The sequence below is a fragment of the Saccoglossus kowalevskii genome, chromosome 10 (assembly GCF_978046115.1).
Source record: "Saccoglossus kowalevskii chromosome 10, keSacKowa6.1, whole genome shotgun sequence".
Lineage (NCBI taxonomy): Eukaryota > Metazoa > Hemichordata > Enteropneusta > Harrimaniidae > Saccoglossus > Saccoglossus kowalevskii.
In genome coordinates, this window is record NC_140650.1 from 8544826 (window position 1) to 8566421 (window position 21596).

A 21596-nucleotide genomic window follows, 5' to 3' on the forward strand; every position below is an offset into this window, starting at 1 on the left:
CACGGAAATACTGCTCGTGAGTGTTTGCTCTGTGTGTTTTAAACAAGTTCATTTCCCCATCGTTCAATGCAACCGTCAATAACAACACCGTCTTACTGAGTTCATAACCATCCCTGTTCGCCGATGTGCAGATGAACAGGTGTTATCGGCCGTGAAATGGACGTGTTGTGACTTGTTAATTTATTTGATGTACAGCGCCACCATTCAAGTTGCTGGTTTATTTTCTGTTAATTTTCCATGACGGGTAGTAATTCGACAACGCGGGGTTTAGTTACGAATGTACGTGCTAGACCTCAGACGTCAATAATCCCACTGTACCCGGCATACAATGATTTCACGAAGACTACTTGATATAAATCATGGGAAATGTAAGAGTACAGCTTCGAACAGAATCGAAGATTATATTCTCTTGTCTCTTGTAATTCAGGGTATATGAGATAGAAAAAAAAAACTTTTTCTTCAGAAATAAAACGTATAAATGTTGTGAAAAATGCTCACAGTTACATTTCCTTGTTTCTGCATTGGTTACCATGGTGACAGCATTGCTTCACATTTAACAGTTTTGCTCGATGGCCTGATGTTTGTATTATTATTGATACTAATCATACTGTTAACACAGGGGAGCGTTTCCCTAGAACGATATGGTGCGCCGCCACGCATCTTCAAATGTGACTCATTTTCGACGCAGCAGTTGGCGTTTCGACCATAGTTTATTTCCAAAAACACACTATCGGGCTTAGTCGGGTTTGTATTTCAGATGACAAACGACTTCAACTTAAAAACCAAGCAGAGTTGTCTACTAGTATTTGATGACTCTGGCATCTACGTCGCAATCGTGTACCTTACTCTGGTTCCAAAAACGCATATACTTGATACTTAGCATTTTACGTCGCAATCCAGGTAAAATGTTCATCGACAGGCTCGAGTATGTAAGGTTTGGAGTGTTATTTATTAATAACCATCACATGAAACGAACATCTGATGCTATTTTCACTAACATACGTTGTATACATGTTTCAATGCGCGATGCATCTTTCTATTAAGTCGTCCATCTACCAACAAAGCAGGTCCGTGACTCAGATAAAGAAAGGACGATTTTATGAGATTTAATACATTCTAAATGACTATATCGATAAACGATTTTCATCTAAGTCCCACATTACCACACGATCGCTTCATCGCTAGAAGGCTCGAGTCGTGCGACTTATGTAAACGGTTTCGCGGCACCATTTAGTAGTTGCAGATACAAACTATGGTGCATTCATCATAATTTCTTCATCAATGCTTTCAACTATTCTATCAAACACAAGTAAATTGCTTAAAATAAATACGGATATTTAAACATATCCAATTAAATCCAAATCTTGATTTCGAGTTCGATTTAGATTAGACTAGAACTAAAACCCAAATGCTTGTGATGTCAAATGATTTGAGTATGTACCTTCTCGACAGAAGTAAATGTTTTTTAACGTCGGCAAAAATTATGATTTTAAAAATAAACGAATGACGAACATTCTGGTAATCACGACGTTGATGGTGGTTCTATCGCACACTGCAGTGAAAGGGGCTGGGTAGAATTATCTACTTTCCCTGGAACTATTTCAAACACAAGTAAATCCAATATGAATATAATACCCTTTATATAATAGTATTTGTTGAACAGGAAAGATTGAACTATACTGGATCTGGTACAGTAGTTAGCGTGTCAAGTTGACCTCACATCGGGAGGTTTTCAGTTCGTTTCCCACAGCCGGCCGTTCACCCTGCAGTATATAAGGTCATGCCACTAATCAACCAATCATCATTCGTAGCCCAATTTAAATGCCTTGCAAGACCCAATGATTTTGTTTAAATATTTTTCTCAGGTGCGCCTTCTTTGAGGGCGTGCATCAACTGGGTCAAAGGTGAGGCTAACATGTGATCTTTTGCTTATTACTTAGCGGCTGTGTACCTGTGGGTTTATTCTGTGTGTATTTGGATGTTCTAACCTTGGTGTTTTTTTCCAGTGATTTCTCTAGGTGCAATGCAAATACAGTAGGTGTGTCTTGTTTACCTGCGATTTGTAAAGGTGTGAGCAGGCATGTTTTTTCATTTGGTTGATTACTGGCATGTTGATTTCCCATTTTTGAGCCATGTTTTCAACTTTGTTTATCATTTTCATATAGCAATCTCCTTATATGTTAACATTGTCGTCTATGGAGTTTTAATGAGTGGTATGAGCCCATAACCCAAACACGTGGTATTGGGTTTGGAGACCAGATTGTATATAACAAACAAATCGGGAGAGACAGCAAGTACCCTGACTTCATGTCTGGATATGTCATTTGGCACAAAACCATTTGAAATAAATAAATAAAAATCCCACAACATCAAATATACATTGCACACGTACGCTGTAATTTGTATAATTTACCGAGTTTGAATGAAACTGGTCAATCACAGAATGGCAAGTTGGGTTGGGAGTAGACTCTGATGGAATTCAAAATGAATAGCATCTGTCTGCAAAGGGCCCCAAGCAGATGATTAATATTGAAAGAAATATCCAAATTAAAATTCAAGCGACAATTTTTTTTCTTTCATGTCTTATTCACATAAGACTGTAATTTGCTCGTCTCAAAAATGATAAAAATGTAACAATTTGATAATTTAGCAACTTTGAAACTCACAAACACCACGGCGACTATAAATAAGAAGACACGTTTTTTCTAGTAATAATCGATTTAAAATTAATTTTTAGAAGTTACTTAAAATAAATAAATGGTTTAAACATATTGATATTGTAAGAACGAATACTCAATTCACTATAATACAACGCTTACATGACATTGATATATTGATAGGTGAAGTTTGGTAAATAGTTAATAAACACCTCACTGACTCGGCAGAGACTTTTAACTTGGCTGTCCGTGTTGCAGTCATCATGTAGCTAAGTATGCCCTGAAGAATTCATCGTAGTAGCAGAGTTGGTGAGTGACACAATTCATTGTGTCTCTCTGATTCCCGATTTTTATTTATTTAATTTGTAAAGTTAACCCGAAATATTATGAATTTGCAGTAATAAATAAACCGAAAATAAACATTACTAACATACAGCCGAGTTTATGACACATACACGCCATATCAAATGCATATATCATAAGTAAATGCACATATACAAAGTATTGTTCAGTTCACATTGACAGGAGTAAAGTACCCACTTTACCATTCAAATGACTTAAAACCCCATTAATTCCATAAAATAAATGTTTTAACGAAGTTAGAATATTCAAAACAACGCAGTTGTTGTGGCCTTGTGTACTAGCCTCGTCCCAAGACCAAATGTATTTGTTTTCTCGTTGGTCATTAAGTTTTTGCAGTGTAAACGCAACACACGACGTCGTACATTATTCATTCCGATATAAGAATTATCATTTCTGATAAAATTATTTGTCCATGAACCCCGGACAAATCGGCACAAAGTAGGACCAACGTCTGTTACGAATTCTGGTTGAGCAAAATGGTAAATCGTAACATTTTCTTATTGCTTCGGTTTGCCCACGTGACTGGGTAACGTCTAACTGTTTCCATCGTATTATACCCCGCTCTTGTGGAGTACCTGGTGAAAAAAGATGTGAATACATTACTGCACAGAAAAGAGGCGATAAGTGGATGGGAAAGAAGATAGGGGAGGGGTAAAGAGGAGAGGTGGGGGTGAGGAATATAAGAGAAGGTCATGTAACAATTCATCGTAATATTCGCTTTTATACTTCACTGTCGAAAGACATGTCTTACCTGGTATAGTATTGTCAAGTAGAAACCCAATGACACCAGCCACGAACATACCCGTTTTTAGCAATACTGTAATAATTTGATCTGCAAGCTTACTACCTGAAAACAGAACGATTCTAACATTTAATGTAAATACTAGTACAACCTATTTTTAGCAGGAAAAAGTTATTTTTTAATAACCTAATATGACGTGTATATGATTATTCTATTACAATGTACCACGTGGTTACTAAAAATCGGGGTTTAAGAAGCTGTGTCATAGTATCATGCAATGACAATGCACAATCCCTTTGTTGTTATTAACGGCAGTCAATCACATGTCAAATCACATGTATATCGAAGTGCCCTATGCATATTTGTATGCAGCATGTTTGTGTCTACAATCACACACACACAGTTAGAGAAACTTATATGGGTACGATGGTAATTGCCTGTCGACTGTTTGTTTCGAATCTGAAACAAAAATGTATGATGAACACACGTAACCAAGAGTATGATCCTACAATGCCCAATTTAGCTGCGAGAAATGAATCCGGGCGATTTTAGGATTTTTGACAAAATAGGCGCCAATTCAACAAAATTGATCAAATCGCAAAACACCATGTGTTATGTTAAAATGTGCAGATTTAAATGTCACGTTAAAACAATCAGAACAAACATAATACACCCAATACGATTTCAACGGGTTCACCGCTGATGAACTTCTAATAATCATGATTAAACGCACGACTCACAGAATTTGAGCTTACTCGAGGATACGCGCTGCTAAGAAATCTTTGACACGGGCATTTTGGACTTTCAGTGTAATGGAAGCAATTTCGGGAACTATTTCTTTTAATTTACTCTTTGTTAACTTCTAGTACTTGATTGAAATTTTGTTCAGCAGAACATCGGGAATTTGTCGTGGGTTTAAATGTTTCATTTTTAACTAGTTAGTCGTGATAATTTTTAAGGCGTAACATCGCCACTCATCATGCATTCGAATTTCATGTATACACGAAAAACGTATATTAAACACGTGTTGCATGGTATATTATCGACACGGTGTGAAAACTTCACCGCGTTTTATGCTTACCTAAGTCGATAATATCTGGATTAGATTCAATGTGATCTGGAATCATAACACCACAAAATATAGCTACACCGAAAATGCAGAGATTTCTGGAAGAATTCATTTCGACAAACTGAAGATGGGCTGCCCCAGCAGCAGTGATGATTCCTATAAGAAACACAAATATAAATAAATGAAAAAAATGAATGAATGAAAAACAAAAACAACTTGAAAAAACAAAACAAAATACTACCGTTTTCATTGTTTCAGGGTCAAATACTGCCACGTTTATATATTTTACGATGAGTTGCATTGCTCACAAGAAACAATATAAAACACAACAAGTTCAAAATCATGTTTGATTGGTCACGTTAACCAAAAGGAGAAATGTACACAGGCTTACCGAGTATAACAATTAGAGCGCCACCTACGATGGGCAGTGGGAGTGTCGAGAGAGCTGCGCCCACTTTACCAATCACTGCACTCACGAGCAAAACTAGCGAAGTCCACTGCATCACACGCCGGCTTCCAACCTTGAATGGATTAATAAAAAAATGGTTTTCAATACTCAGATTTTATAGAACGACTGATTTAATGAGGGAATTCATAAGTCATAGCATCTAGCGGCAAAGCGTTGTGTGACTTACACATGAAGTTGTTGATTGAAAGCAACATATATGTAGTAGAATCTGTTTTTTTAACTGTGTGGCTGGTTTTTTAATTCAACGACGGATAAATACAGACCGTCTTGAAAACAACATCCTCAGAGCAAACAGAAGTACGTCACCGCTAGAGGGCGCTACTTATCGGGAAGGCGTATCGCACCCCAGTCAGCCAGCGTCGCCATTGTTAAAGAAGATAGTATAAAGAAGATAGTTACATGTACTAGTACTTTAATCTACAATGAAATGTAGGATACGATTAAATTCGTACCTTGGTAATAGCGATAGCCCCAATATTTTCTGTGTATGACGTCACACCAACGCCAGCACCCCATATTCCCGCCAAAATACAGCATAATCCTTCCATGGCAATACCGCGGTTTACGGCGTGTGGTGGCGGGGAAGGAGCGCCACTCAGTCTAGCGCATGCGTAGTAGTCTCCGATGGATTCTACTATACTTGCAAGCACACCCGTGATCATCCCAACCACCAACGCGAAACTAAATCTCGGAGCTCCCCATTGACCTGAAACGACATGACACCAAAATAAACATGAAATTTTGGAAATGTGAAAATAAAATGATAATATTGGACAGGTAATACTACAACAGAACGCTACAGCGAGTTAAACGCGGACGTCGAAATGCATTCGTTCAGGCGTGGCAAGAGTGTGTTTCAAGATGGCCGCGGCGCCACTCATGACTGGTCGGTGGGCGAAGCTCAAAATTACAGTAAAGACACATTAACATTCGATAATCTTATAATTGAAATACATTTCTGAAGATATTTTATTTCTATATATGACGTTTCTCGTTTTGAAACAATAATAAAAAATGGCACCGCCAGGATGCCGGTCGAATCTCAATATCTTCACACCATATTCTCGGGCGGACATCCGAGCATTTTCACCGCCTTGCTTGTAACCTTCAGGGTGAAAACAAAGGCCGGAAACTCTCGGAAAACGGTACTTTGGAACAGTTGCTGAGACTTCCATGAACAATGTAACAATTTACCCCAAAATGTGTAACAAATATACAATTGGTTGCTCGGGATTGCTTCAAAGTTGAGATTGAGTTTTTTCGACTTCATCTGTTTTTCACCGGCTATTCGACTGGCGTTCCATAGCAGCTCGCACTGAGCCCAAAAAAATACATGGTACAGTGGTGCACGTAGAACGTTCTGTACGGAGCACCCCCCCCCCGAGAATAGGGTATTTAGATGTCTTACTACAAGCTCTTCTATTTTCTCATTCATAAACATTTTATCTAAACAAAAAAAACTCACTTTATGGTTTTCAACATTCCCATAAAGGTCCATACCCAACTGATGAAGGATAAACATAACATAATTAACCATATTGTATTATAAACATCGTGGTATTATTCAGATACGAACCTGGCAATGGAAACCATATCCACGGCGCTTTCTCAACCGACGCTGTGCTGTAATCGGTTCGGGCCCGATTTCCATGTGGTATGACGTCACTCGCTGTGAAGATATAGCAGATAAACCAGGATACACTAATTGCCATGATCACCTAGACAATGACACATAATATTTCATGATATATTAAACACATCGACAGGTTACTGATCTTTTCGTTTGGAGAGGGGGCATGGTGGTTGCTAGGTTTGAAATTCTAGCTCACAACAGATTTTCTTTTCTTAGAGAGAATTCTGTGAAATCTCTCATATTTGTCCTCAGCCATTTTATTTTGTTAAGCTATTCTTTTATTCGGCTTTTCCGTCAAAAAAAAAAAATAGTTATTGTACTTTCCGTGACAGCCTTTGCCACATTTGTGCCACATGTGGGACATGCTAACGTTTGAAAATAAAAAAAAAAAATATTTACAATAACTGAGGCATGGCCACAGACACACGCACTTTCGAAAGACATATCTCGTATGCCAAGTATGATTTGATTGGTTGAGTAACTTCAAAGACATCTCATGCATCTCGCATAAATTATGGAGAAAACAAGACAGCTCTACGCAATCAATGGTACTCATCTTTCTTGCATTCACACTCCATAGGAAGGACTTTTACTTAAGCAATACTGAGTTTTATATATGTACGCCAGAGTGATTGGAGATTTATTTAATGAACAAAATATTACCAACTTACAGGGAACAGGTTAAACAGCATTGGCCATTTCACATGGCATCCTTTTGATCTTGTCCACACTGGTATTGGCACTGGTATCCGGCGTAAATACTGAGAAAATAACACAATCAAAGCCGCTGTACTAAAAATAAAAAATAAATGTTCGTATAAAAATAGATTATATCAGCCGTAAACAAGTCTACTTAACCTCCTGCACAATGAGTATGGACAAGACTGCCTAAGCGTATGGTAGTTATCGAACATATTCCGCTATTAAAATGCTGTACATCGAAACGAGTGCAATGTCAACCCGTTTAGCAAATCCAATTAAATGTATGTTACAGACTTCTGAATTACGACACCCACAAATATAAATCACGATGTAATTAGGACGCTTTTACAATGTAATCTATTTTCTTCTTCTTTGCATATGTTATCAACGGAAGTGGTTTTAATAATGAAATATAGACGAAAACATGCATCTTTGATGTCCTAGTTGGGTTTTTTTTCGTACACTAAAATGCTGTTTTGATTAACACATAGCTGTATTCGTTCGTTGACAAATAAAAAAAACACACTAACACGCATGTGCAATGACTTATATTTTCCGTACCAAATCATGGGTGCCATTGTTACATAGTTATGTACTGCAAATACATTCTATTCGTTTTTAGTTCCTGTTTAATAATAATCGGAATAGTGAACACATTTGCCAAAAATATTGGACCAATTGTACGTGGGTTCCATTGAGGAACTCCGTGGGTTCTATTGAGAAACTCCGTTGTATAGATTAAATACATTTGAATAATGACAGAGCAATTTCGATGACACGAACGAGGCCGGTCAAAGACCTGCCTAACCAGGTGACAATTATAAAACGGAAGTGTGACTTACAGGAAGGAGATTCCCCAATGACCGCTTGAGAAGAGAGCCGCCACTCTGTAGATACCTAAACCAATCATTACGATGGTTGGCCCCACCGTAAGAGGACCAATGAAACGTAAAAGAAATCCCATCACACCAAATAATCCTAACAGCACTTCGACACACGACGACACAATGATGGCACCTTGAATCTGACAAATAAAAAGAAATTGATCCACTAATCAACCCACCCCCAGGGGGGATACATAGAACTTGCCTAACGGGGACGTGCCCCTGAAATGGTTCTCGTTTTTTAGAATTTAGGTATAAGTGTATAAGGTATAGGCGAATATCTCCACCTCAGATCCCGGCCTCATATATACATCAACCCGGAAATTAATAAATCAATATACAATGCCCTTCTAATAAACAGTGATGACACAAATGGTATTTTGGTATAAATATGGGTATAGATTTTGCTACTACCCAGGTATGAAAATGGTCACATTTTTGAGCACTCAGCTATGTACCCCCCGATCAAAACCTGTCATTTTGTACAAGGCCTTCGTCAACGCTTGGTGTACGTCCACGGTCGATAACTTGAACTTATCGTTACTTTACGGCTATCAATTCATTGAGGTCCTTTGATCGTGATCTGAGTATTTGATGAAAATATTTATTTGACTGCATATAATCAGAAAATCTAACCGCTAGGAAAGATTCAGAAAATATAAAGCATACTGAAGTCACTCTAACTGGAGTGAGAAAAGTTGCACGGTATTTACTAATTACTGTGATAATGGGACAAGCCAAGTTGAGTTACCTCTTGCATTCTTGTTTGCCATCCTATGACGTCAACATATATAGTCTCATTGATATTGGCAGTAGAGTTCATAATATCTACATCTGTATAGAGAAATGCAGTGTGGAATTATGGCTGGATCAGTACTACAATAAACCCAACTATAGATACAATTGTCTGTAGCCTCCACACTATACAACCCGACTGTTAGGTGTTCGGTTTGAATTCCACTCTTAAAACACGCGTAAAAACACTGTTACAGAGTTTATCAATGTGAAAATGGGCCTCGGTTATTTTTAGTCCATATTAGCTAGAATTGCAATATGAATGCTAATGCATACTGGGTGGACGCGTCAATTTACTTAATTTGCTCAATATATTCTAACCGTTGCATTTGTCATAGCTATACTATACTAAAAACTAAATCACCCGTTACGATACACACGCTGACTACACACATGAATATGAAGATTGTTTCAAGTTTATTCCTACCATGGGCTGGACATTCCCATTCAGGCAGTGAAAGAAACACTAATGCTGGGACATAAAAACCAGTGGAAGGACCTTGCATTATTGGTAATCTAATAAATAAATAAATAAATAAATAAATCAATAAATCAATAAATCAATAAATCAATAAATCAATAAATAAATAAATAAATAAATGAATGAATGAATGAATGAATGAATGAATGAATGAATGAATGAATGAATGAATAAATAAATAAATAAATAAATAAATAAATAAATAAATAAATAAATAAATAAATAAATAAATAAATAAATAAATAAATAAATAAATAAATAAATAAATAAATAAATAAATAAATAAATCATCCATACCTTACCCCGAACGTTGTTTGTAGAAAGGTTGAGATAGAGATAATAAATGTGAGTGTACTAAATATGCGGGCTGTGATCATTCCATCGTGGCTAGCACATATTATTATGGACACAAGAAATGGGTATGTCATGGCACCGCCGAACATCGTCATTTGTTGCTGAAAAGAAGGACAAAAAAAACAATTATTTTTGGCGACTACCTTAAAGGGGCAGAGTTCTGTTTTTTGTCACTCCGTGCATAATATTTGAGATCTATGAATGAATTCTGGCAATAAAAATATTGTATGTGTTGCGAAATGCCTTAAATATCGAGTATAAAACGGGTTGTGACGTACACGACAATTGTCCTTTTTGCATGGCGTTGTTTCTTCTCATGAGGGCCAGTCAATGGATTTCAAAAATGAAAACAGGGTTTAAAAATGAAAAAGGATTTTGAAAACGAAAATAGATTTTGAAAACGAAAATAAATTTTGAAAACGAAAATAGATTTTAAAAATGAAAATGGATTTAAACAATTGTTTTTTTTAAATGCAAACATATATCAGAAACGAACATGGGGTTTTCAAAATCGATTTCCGAACCGGAAATGGTTATTAAAAAAGGCATTATAAAATAAAAATGAATTGTAAAAATGTAAATGAATTGAAAAAAATGATTTTATAAAATGCTATGTTGTGAGCCACCTCGGTTGCCGTAAAACAATCTTGTACTTGTTTACTAGTAAAATACTGTTTGTTTGTCTTCATTGACTAGTAGTCAGATTGTTTTATCAGAACTATCTTGTTCTAAAATAATCAAAGTTGAGAGTACAACTTTCTCTCACTATTTAATGACAATATTTTTCTGCAGCAAAGCCCCGGATTCGAACAAACGATTTCCAGCTCGACGACAAGTGAAATGAAAGCTTCTGTCTTATATCGTTCATCGTTTATATCAAGTTCAAATCCTACCATAGGCTGAACATCACAAGCGCCGACCCATACCCTGGGCGAGTGTGCCACAGACCACGGTTACGTATTTAGTAACCGTGCACAGACTCAATGGGGAGGCCAATCCACTGGCCGAGATTGAATACGACTTTGGGGGAACCTTGGATAAGGTCCGCAGGTGCTTGTGTTCGACCGAGCCTGGTTGACGCCAGGATAGCGCATTAAATTGCGAGTTGAAAGGGAGATGGCCGCACAGCCCTGTCATGTAGTCCGAAACAGGAAATGACTTCTAATTCAAAATGCACTCATGTGTCAGCCTAAGCACTTGCAATTCAGGAGAGGGAACAGTGACATTCTATGTCCGGAACTGTCGCCTGGCAAAAACAAAACTATAAAAAAAAGTTGTTTGTAAGATTATGAGACTCGTATCTTTTAAATTACACTGACGCAACTTTTCTAGTGAGAAAATGAGATTAATCAGTAACATAAAAATGAAACAATCTGACAATTATTTCGAAAAAAATAACTTCTTTCAAAATTTATCTTTCGGCTAAACCTTTCACTGAAGCGGACACCTCCCAAATAATGCACGGTTCAACTGGCATACTATCTGAGCGCTCTTACAGCATGCATACAATAAACACAAACTTAAACAATTCCTATTGTTCCATTGTTTGGGTGAACCACGGTCTCTTGAGAGTGGTACTGTGGGTCTAAGGCTTTTAGTGGTTTGTGTGTGAGTGAACCGCTTTTGTGTTTGTCATGGAATTACAGTTCCCAGGCCCCTGGAATCACAACATCGACTGAATAGTTATTGAAAAGGCTTTGTTAATATGTATTTCCTCTTACACTTCAGCTTCAATTTAGTTCAGGGCTTATTATTGCCGGGTCAGAAGTTTAAAATATGCAGACTGAAAATCCATACAATTTAAAAGTTGCTTTTGTTAAATATAAAAATACATACATTGACCAATAACCTCAATAAAATGGTCGACTGGCGGCCATGTTGTTTTTATTTATACACATACCGATTCCTCACTAATATATCGCTTGAGGCTCGCAGATGAAAAGGCTTTGTATCAGAATCATACATATTGGGTTACAGGTGCATGTCTGAGATGGCTTGCCTGATTTCATTCAGTTAGTACAATGATTCTATATACTGGATTTTGGTTGCAAATTACGATTTCTAGTGATTCAACCAAATATTATCAGCTCATTACACTACATTGCCAACAACATCTGCTATCATCATAGCACTATTTAGCATAATGTACACCCACACTACTGGATTGGTGCTAGTGATGGAATTTGGTACTAAATACAGAACGGGAACTGAGTATTGTCAATGGGTGTTTTCAGATAAAATGACTTGCAATGTGAAAGTATTTGACTGTCATGATCACAGCCACCATTCTAATGAACCGACTTTACACTACCATAAAGATAAATAAATATACAATGACAAAAATATTATTATTAGTTATATTATTTTTACACCATGATTTGGGTATCGGGGACAAATCGTTTTGATATCGTTTTTTGGCCTATATGTTCGTAATTCTGTCATCTTTCATGTCGATATATGGTTCACCCATAAGAAAATACTCAAAACATTTGTTTATTATTAATGTATTGTTTACCTGGAATCCAAACAAAATAGCGGCATACCACGGAGGGCTTTCCTCGATCGAGAAAATTAAATCCATTCCTTGATAGACCGTCTTTTCATCATGAGTATCTACAACGATCACATCAGCATCGCTCTCGTTTTCTTCGTCGCTAGTTTGGTCGTATCGTGTCGCCTCCTTGCCGTTCATAGCCTTCATTTGGATGTCGCAACCATCGTCCACTTGAACCGTACTATTGACAGTGACGTCCATTTCTGTGCACTATACCAAGAAGTACTACAAAAAGAAAAACAATTGTACAAATTGACATATATCAATCCAAACGTCGTCGACGTTCCGCCTCAGTGTTACTGTATAGCCGTCATCCTCTATTATATAGACAAAGAAATACTGCAACCATCGCAGGAAATCCGTCCGGATCACTGGGAGTCTATTGTAATCACGCACCCGCTATAGATTCAAGGGATAACAGAAAATGTGTCCTTAGTGAATTCCGATTGTTTGCTTACACAAGACTACACGAGATAATGCGATAAAACGTGTCTTTGTTCATTTACAGTGGGCGTACTTGGCAAACTTACATAATGTCTGAGCATGGATGATAATGTGTTATTATCAGTTAAGTAGCAATACAATGTAACAAGTTGCAACGAACTTAATCTGGACCGGGTTTCTGTACCGACTGTAGTAGTCTTTCTTCCGAAAACCAGTTGTACATGCGATGTCTACATTGGTATGGTCAAACATATGATGAATTGACATGTTGAGAATCAACATTCGTCATAAAGGTTTGTTTAGATGTACACACAAAAACGCCCCCCGTGAGACGTCAGTGCCCGAAAACAAACAACCCCGGGGGGTGGGGGCATTACAATTTCGTCGCAATATGTTTTAAACACCGGAATTTCATCAGTATCCCCGTGTTGTTGAATGACAGTTTTTTTTTATTTGTCGTGGACACAGCAAGTAGTCTTTATGCCATACCATGGCTTTATCAAAGGAAAACCATTCTGCTACCGAGCAAATTGACGTGTAAGTTCAATACAATTAACACAATGCAACATATATAACATCGTGATTTGGGTGTGATGGTTTTATCGGAGTATTGTGCTGAAGATATAAAGTTCACTGTCTTCCATGGCAAGATATGATCCATATCAATAAGAACACACGTACTTAGTGAACTAGTTAGTGGCTATATGCACAGTAAACCATTTTACAGATTCCAAAGCAGCGAATTGGGTAAGTCAATTAAGTAACAACTGTAAAATCATTCAGTTCAGAAGTTACTCGGAACACAGAGATAATTATGTCCAACACCATAAATCTAACAAAGCATCTTTAAGAACCCGAGCCGATAAATTGGAAAAAGAATCTGATCAAATATACTAAAATAGAATGGTGAGCAACACATGCTATCGTATGGTCATAATTAGTTGACTAGTCCAACACCACATTACATATTTTTTTATAATTGCCACGACTCGCTTGTCAATACCGTTTATTGCGTATCCATTTTCCAGGAAAAATAAAATCATTAACAATTCTTTGGAACAATCATAACCTAATTCGATAAACTAGTGTTGTAGTAAAGCGTTAACACCAAACACTGTCACTAGTTTTTAAAACAAACATTGAAACTACATTTGTTGGTATAGGTTTTGTCGGTCGATTTATACCAAGGCGCTTAGTATTACATCCACACACAATCCTTCTGGTTTCTCATTGTTGACTCTACACGACGTTAAAAGGAATTGTTGATAGAAAAGTGGAGGGTCGTCATAGTGCTCACCTCTACAAGGAACATTACAATAAACATATTTATATAAATCCAGTCACAACAAATGTAAGCAATTTGTGGTATACATTTGATATAATAGGGATGGTATCAAATTCAGGACCCAGTAATATCAGATTAACTAAACTCGTGCTGTAATTTGTTTTATTAATTATTAACACTCCGTTATTGATATTAAATCCAATTTAATTTATGAGGTCATCTGTAATGCAATTGACGGGTTGTCAATTTCACAATGTAAACAAATTCGACTCAATTCATCAATGTAGCAGAAAAAACACGGCGACCCATCACGTAAATATTATCTAACGTCATGTTATGTATGGAGTAAATTTGGCTTTAAATGGAACCGCCTAGCAAATTACGAATACAATTATGTACCTGTATGAAGATACACATCATTAAAAGATGCCCAGACACGGGCCCATCGCAAAGTGAGAACCATATGTCTTGGTAGGTATTAGTACACGACTCTATGTAGTCGTGTTTCTTATTATATCGCTGCCGGACTTCTGTTCGTACCATTTCATGAATAAACACCGATAGAGGACAATACGTTCTTACAAAAGCCTCTCTGGGACAAACAAACTATTTGACTACGATTCCGCATTCATTCCACCTTACCTGTGCTTTTGTGGTACATACACTTGAATTTGTACAAGACTAGCTGTATTCAAGTGACTACAGACACACCCATATACATACATGCATACAAAGGCTCATTGACAGTGTTTTTACAAAATTACTCCCACCACAATGTGCTTAAAAAAGTGAACACTCCGCCTGTAAGAATATAAACACGGTCACGCTTACAATTGGTGATTGCGCGAAAGAGGCACAGGACATGAGAACCATTTTGCGCTGAACGGTCACCATCGTACAGGATTGTTTGCATTATTGTTGCGCTTATTGTTGACAAGTACGTTAAGAATGTCAAATTAGACTTGATAAAACAGGAATATTCTGCCAAAAGCGCTCGCCGATTTGGAAAATATACAAACCTAAAACTTCGCTCAAGATTCGAATCTATGCCCGTCACCCGGGTGCAACTTCCTTGGACGTACGTTGGGACACAGTGTAGACGCAAACCTCTCTTACAGTTCAGTCATGTAAGCCAGTTTTCTTCCTTCCTGTCATGTGATAGAAATGACAGGCGTGTAGCTGTAGCGACGCCCACATTGGCTACCACTATCATTGTAACAACCTGCCGCATGGAGCCACGCAGAGTTGCTGAATGTCATTCGATTTCAATTCAGGGGACACCGCCGCTGAGCAAACCACTATGAATAGCTCACTCGGCTGTTGACACGCCACGCTGCGATCTCAGTATGAACCCAATTGATGAATCACGATCGGCACGCTGACTGCGGTTTGGTGGCAATATTTGCGAGGATTCAGAGCGAAGGTCAGAGAACTAATCAGAGAACAGGTCTTCACAAGGAGTGTACGTAAAAGCATTCTTTTAGCAGTTCACATGGACACAAACAAATGAAGTGAACGTGCGCTATAAAAAGGCTGTACCTACGTGATTGTATAAACATCATAACATGGAACGTCCGCGCAGTGTGAGCGCAGCATACCGACGAGAAAATTAAATCGAATAAAAATGAAGCAATGAAAAGCGAAATAAAACCAAACAAAGGCAGTGCCAGGCAATCGCATATTTACTAAGTATTACCGACATAAAGCTCAACAATATTGAACAAAAAGAATGCGTTCGTCATCTTCTAAAATTGCCAAGTACATAATAACTATCAGGGTTAGGTGTGGGTTGGGGTGACAGAGACAGATTAAATTATTAGTACCATCCTTCCTACCTCTCCCACATGCAATACACTACTGTTTCCTAAAAAAAACATATCTACGACACTATTGGCCATTATATTGACTATTGACCATAGTAAATTAACTATTGACCATAGTATATTGACTATTGACCATAGTATATTGATTATTGACCATAGTAAATTAACTATTGACCATAGTATATTGACTATTGACCATAGTATATTGATTATTGACCATAGTATATTGACTATTGACCATAGTATATTGACCAATGACCATAGTATATTGACTATTGACCATAGTATATTGACCAATGACCATAGTATATTGAATATTATTAACCATAATAATAATCGTAATATTTGAAACCCATTTAGCCGCCAAAATTCACGCATCTGGAAAATACTAATCAGCGTTTTAGAAAATGCAAGTTGTTGAATTAGAACATGTTCTAGAACACTTGAGGTTGACATTAACACATTATTTGAATTACCACTAACTCTCATGAAGTTAACACAACTATTTATGAAAAAATGGACAGTTCTTGAATAATTGACCAGAGATCATACTATTTTTTTTCTATTAAATGAAAATACATAAACATGATATGCCATAAAATGGTATACATTTATTGCACAGAACGGTTCATAATTAAAACCACGTGCTACACTTAATAATATGAGCTTATCACGAGCATGCCGAAAAGTATGCACGAAGACAGTAAAGTACACTCAGCGTCGGTCGATACTTCCGTTGTACTGTCTTCGTGCATACTTTGAGGTATTCTTGTAATATTAATTGCACCATTTGGTGTGAAATACTATTTGTTTCAATTTGAAGCATTATGTATTTTATTAATTTGGTCAATTCTGATATTGATAGTAAAGACCCTCTTTAAAAGTAATTTATTTCATGGTAGTTTCAGTGAGTTGAACTTCAAAAACGATTTTGCGACAGTATGCCACACACTGTACAACCTAACACGAGTTGCATTCACCTTCTCTATCGTTCGTCCTTGTTAGTAAAGTGCCAAATAGTGTTTACTTTGAGCCATTTTGCTACACTTTCTGTTTTCAAAATGGCATTACTTTGATTTAAACGACGACTAGAATTAATGTCCTCATGTTTGTGTAATAATAAGTCTGGGACACCACACACCGCATTCGTTTATTTTTTTATTTTGTTCTAACACTTATGGTAAAGTTCATACTTAGTTCTCAGGGACGGGGCACTTCTACATAATTACGTGGTCTTGAACCTGATCATGTTAACTGTGTCACATTGACAACTGTTTTGTTCGTCAACATATCAATTTCTTCCTATTATACGCGGCTATATAATCGCATTCTATCAGGACCTACGTCCGTGGCGCGAAATCTTATTCTTGCCGATTTCTTTTGACGGAAGGAGACAACCCCTGTATGTGTTATTCACATTTGGGGCTTACCTCTAAACACGGGGCCGTGGTATATCATCTATTTTCGCGTAGCTCAATGTATTAGCTAGGTGCATTTGTTTTACTTTGTGATACATTCCTGTAAATATCACTAACATTCACTGTAGTCGCATACAAACCCCTTGATGAACTACAGAAATTATGAGGATTTTTTTTTGGTTTTTGCTGATCAAACATTTGTCTTGCTTCTCCTGTTTTAACTATGTGATCGAGGCCACCAGAACGTTAAAGCTTTTACTCCCACAGAAACAAAACTGTTATGATTCAGCGAAAGCTGTTGCCCACACTGCCGATTGCGACTTACCGCGTATCGATATATATTTCCCGACTTTCTACTCGATCGATCGGAAACTGTTAATACTAGCTCTGTCGGTCGACTATGTGAATTCGTTTGTCTTTTTGTAGTGAACGTTTTTAGCTTTTGTCGAACATCATTACAATTCCACTAGTTTGCGATTCCATCCTTTTTATTATATCGTAGTTTAGATGTTTGTATTTTCGCGTAGTGTGCTTTACAAAGCTTTTACTGTGGTGTTTTTTTTTCACTGTGAATCTATGCGTATTTCGATTTTTGATCTTGCAAATCTGTCAGTTATTATAGTGAACTATACACCGTGTCATCGCCAGGCGTGTTTTATTGAGATCTCTCGAGATGATAAAATGTGATTAGGCCAAAGATGTGTTGTCAGGCTATTTCCTCTTTACACATGGATACATGACATCGTATGGACACTGTAATGTTAATAGGCCGCGGCAAATGGTAGAATGCAACATTAACAACGTAATCCGATGGGAGTAAGTCAATAATATTATTCACAGAGTAAATACCATTGAGCACTCGTGATAATAAAGAATGTGCTATATATGGACTTCCACAGCATCTATCTATATCAAATTTTAATCCGATTGGTGATCGGAAAACCGGGTTGGTAAACATAGCGTAAAACAAATTCGCAGAAATTGTCGTACAGCATGGCCTCAACCCCATCTTCATAGCCATCAGACACCCTGTACACTCCTCCTCAAAAAATGCATCACATCAATGCATGAGTTGATTTTGATTTTAATAAAACTTTAAAGCGACATTTTGACGAATATACTTATAATTTTCAACCACAACACCAGTGACCCCACGCAGTATGTGTATCAGTTGACAGTATTCAAGTTCCCCGTCCTCGATATCTGTAAATTGGACCGTAATTTACTATAGCCAGGCGATTTCAAAGGGGGTGGCGTCTTAAGGTAGAGAAGCCTACTCATCATTTTTGAGAAGGTTGGTCATAAACCCCATTTATTCTGTAAACTCGAGCTATTGTCACATGGAACTATAAAATAGTGTGTTACTGTCACATATTTTTAAAAAATCCCTATTTTTAGAGCATATACTATAGAGCTTAATGTTAAGCAAAAATTGTCTTTATAGACATTTCTTCAAACCCAGATTGTTGCAATAATTCAGGAAAACATAAAGTACCTCATCGTTAATAATATATTATTTTTTCAGCCCAAGTCACCAGACTACAATATGAGATGTGGCATAATATCTCTGCCATAGGAACCTATGATGAAAGCACTATACAACCGCCAAAATGACCACTATCCACTAAAATACAATCATTTTCTCGAAAATTAACCTCGTGACCCCAGTCAATATTCTTTTAATTACCGGAAGTACAGTTTATTTAAAAAAATGATAAAAATGGATACCATAAACTCATTCAACATTAACAATAGACGCTTTTCAATTACTCTTGGCAGCAATTGTTGATGGCAGCGATGTAACATCCTTAATTAAGCCCCTCAATGCTGAAAAAACACTGCCACATGCACATATACGAGTAGTATTCTTTGCTACTTACCTGAGATAGTCATTCACTGCATAGTCGAATGCGAATACACACTAGCAAATCATCGCCAACCTATCCACGATGTCGGATTTCACACGATCATATCGACCACGCTTAAGGTCACAATGATTGACCTTAAATATATTGCACGCCATGAAATACATAAATTATGTTACAATACATGGTATACATATACATACATATTTTTTGAATTTCAGAGACTATATGTTGTGGTCATGTGCATTTTTTTCAAAGAAAAACGAGCGTTTATAAACATATTATATTTAGAATTTCGGAATTTGTTTGGAATGTTATTACTAATGATTTTCAAATATATAGTATCCATTTGCACTTATACTATTACATACGTGCTTCTGGAATGACATTGGGTGTTCATTTTGGTGACTTTTTTTCACAAATTAGCATATATTAGCATAAATTAAATTTGGCTGCTGATGTATGTCGTATGTGCATTATTGATGTGTTACATACAATCAATATCAGAAGGAAGTAGGCTGATTGATGATCCTCCCCGCTAAAAAATATTTTTAACTAGTGTTGCCATGGTTTTTCCAAAACTGTTTTGCCTTGAGTGCAAGTGTAACCAGTCTATCAAGGTTGAACATACCTACAGACAAGCCGGTTGGCTGAAAGGCTTCGTGCTAGAGGTGGTAATACTATCAGGGGTAAATTCTCTTCTCTCGGGTTCTCCACACGTGTCAGGGGGAATCTCGTCTCGTCTCTCTATCGCGTCCTCTTGAGGTACGGGATCAGGAAAGTCACTTCAGCTTTGCAGTCAAATAAGACACACACAACGAAATACGTTTCAGCTCTCGTCTTAGTCGGTCAATCGAGCACACTATAAGACACAGCGCCCTGGAGAAAAAATCTCCAAGACTATCACAAGGCTGACCCAAGACTCTCTTAGACTACGTCAATACTCGCTCCAAGTCTCTCCAGGACTGCACTACGACTGCGTCTCTCGTGCTGTGCTCCCCAAGACCAACTCAAAACTCTCTTTATTCATTTTCAAAACTCTAACCAATTACAATGCAGTAAAAAGACTCTAGGGCGTAACCTTCAATCATAAAGCCAATCACACTAAGTACTGGATACGTCATATCTTTTGATTAATCGTTCACTACATTAATAACTATGAATACCAACTGTCAGAATCGATAGAATAGCGACGGTTATCTCGTAATTAGTTCCAAATCACTGAGCCAAGTTCCGTCCAAAACTTTCAAATAGGCCTAAACGATGACAGACATAACACAGCAATTCAGCTAATAATCAGCTAATTAAGTCGGTCAACAGATACGCGTAAACTAATTCATGACAATACTTACCTTGGTCCGACTTTAGAAATGTGCTTAATTAACTTGTTTATTAGAGTTTAACACTTAATGGACGTGAACTTTCAATGAACTTCAAGACTCAGTAAATGTTAATGCTTAATAGACTTGAACGTTTGAACGCTTGTTGTCATTTGGTGCAGCGCTGGTGTCCGTACGAGGCCAGGTATACTCTAGTAGTTCAAATACATTCTTATCTTGTGATTGTCAAGACCAAGTTTGGTACAGGATGATTAATTTGAACAGTGTCACTTTCAATGACTTGTTCTTAATATTTTGTTCAATTTATTATTTCTTAATAATAATATATAATTAATATGATTTATAAATGACACATTTTTTGGGAAGCTATAACAAACAAGCAAGTTTTCGGTCGCTATGATAACAACAGTAGGACGGAACTATTTTTTTGACTCACAGAAAAGTTATAAAGACGTTTCTGGCGACAGTTGCCACAACTTTGAAGGCAAATTTCGTTTCAATATCAAAAAGGCAAATAGTAACTGTGGGCCCACACTAAAGCTGAGTAGGATTAGATTTGTATTCAAAAAATATTGCCATGGCAACAGTGGGTCAGGAATTTTATAAGGCTATAAGGGCAATCGCAGCGGAGCGGATTGTAAAGTATTTCTATATTACATTTTTTTTAACGGATCATGAGCATTGTTACTTATTTTTAATTACGGTTTAATATATTTAT

At 37.1% G+C, this 21596-nt stretch overlaps 1 protein-coding gene across 2 annotated transcripts; it reads right to left on the reverse strand.

Moving 5' to 3' along the window:
- Positions 1-2787: 2787 nt before the first annotated feature.
- Positions 2788-19622, reverse strand: LOC100374399 (solute carrier family 23 member 1-like). 2 transcript variants are annotated; one of them, XM_085504705.1, is made up of 13 exons: positions 19554-19622; positions 12665-12928; positions 10093-10250; positions 9742-9830; positions 9271-9353; positions 8478-8659; positions 7605-7725; positions 6877-7018; positions 5753-6006; positions 5223-5352; positions 4844-4987; positions 3772-3867; positions 2788-3595 (listed from the first exon to the last, which is right to left on the reverse strand). In XM_085504705.1, the coding sequence occupies exons 2-13, from the start codon at positions 12902-12904 to the stop codon at positions 3423-3425; spliced, it is 1812 nt and encodes a 603-aa protein (XP_085360831.1). In that variant the 5' UTR covers positions 12905-12928; positions 19554-19622; the 3' UTR covers positions 2788-3422. The 2 variants fall into 2 exon arrangements, with proteins under 2 accessions (XP_085360831.1, XP_085360832.1); XM_085504706.1 differs by lacking the exon at positions 19554-19622 and adding an exon at positions 15452-15529.
- Between the last annotated feature and the right edge of the window lie 1974 nt (positions 19623-21596).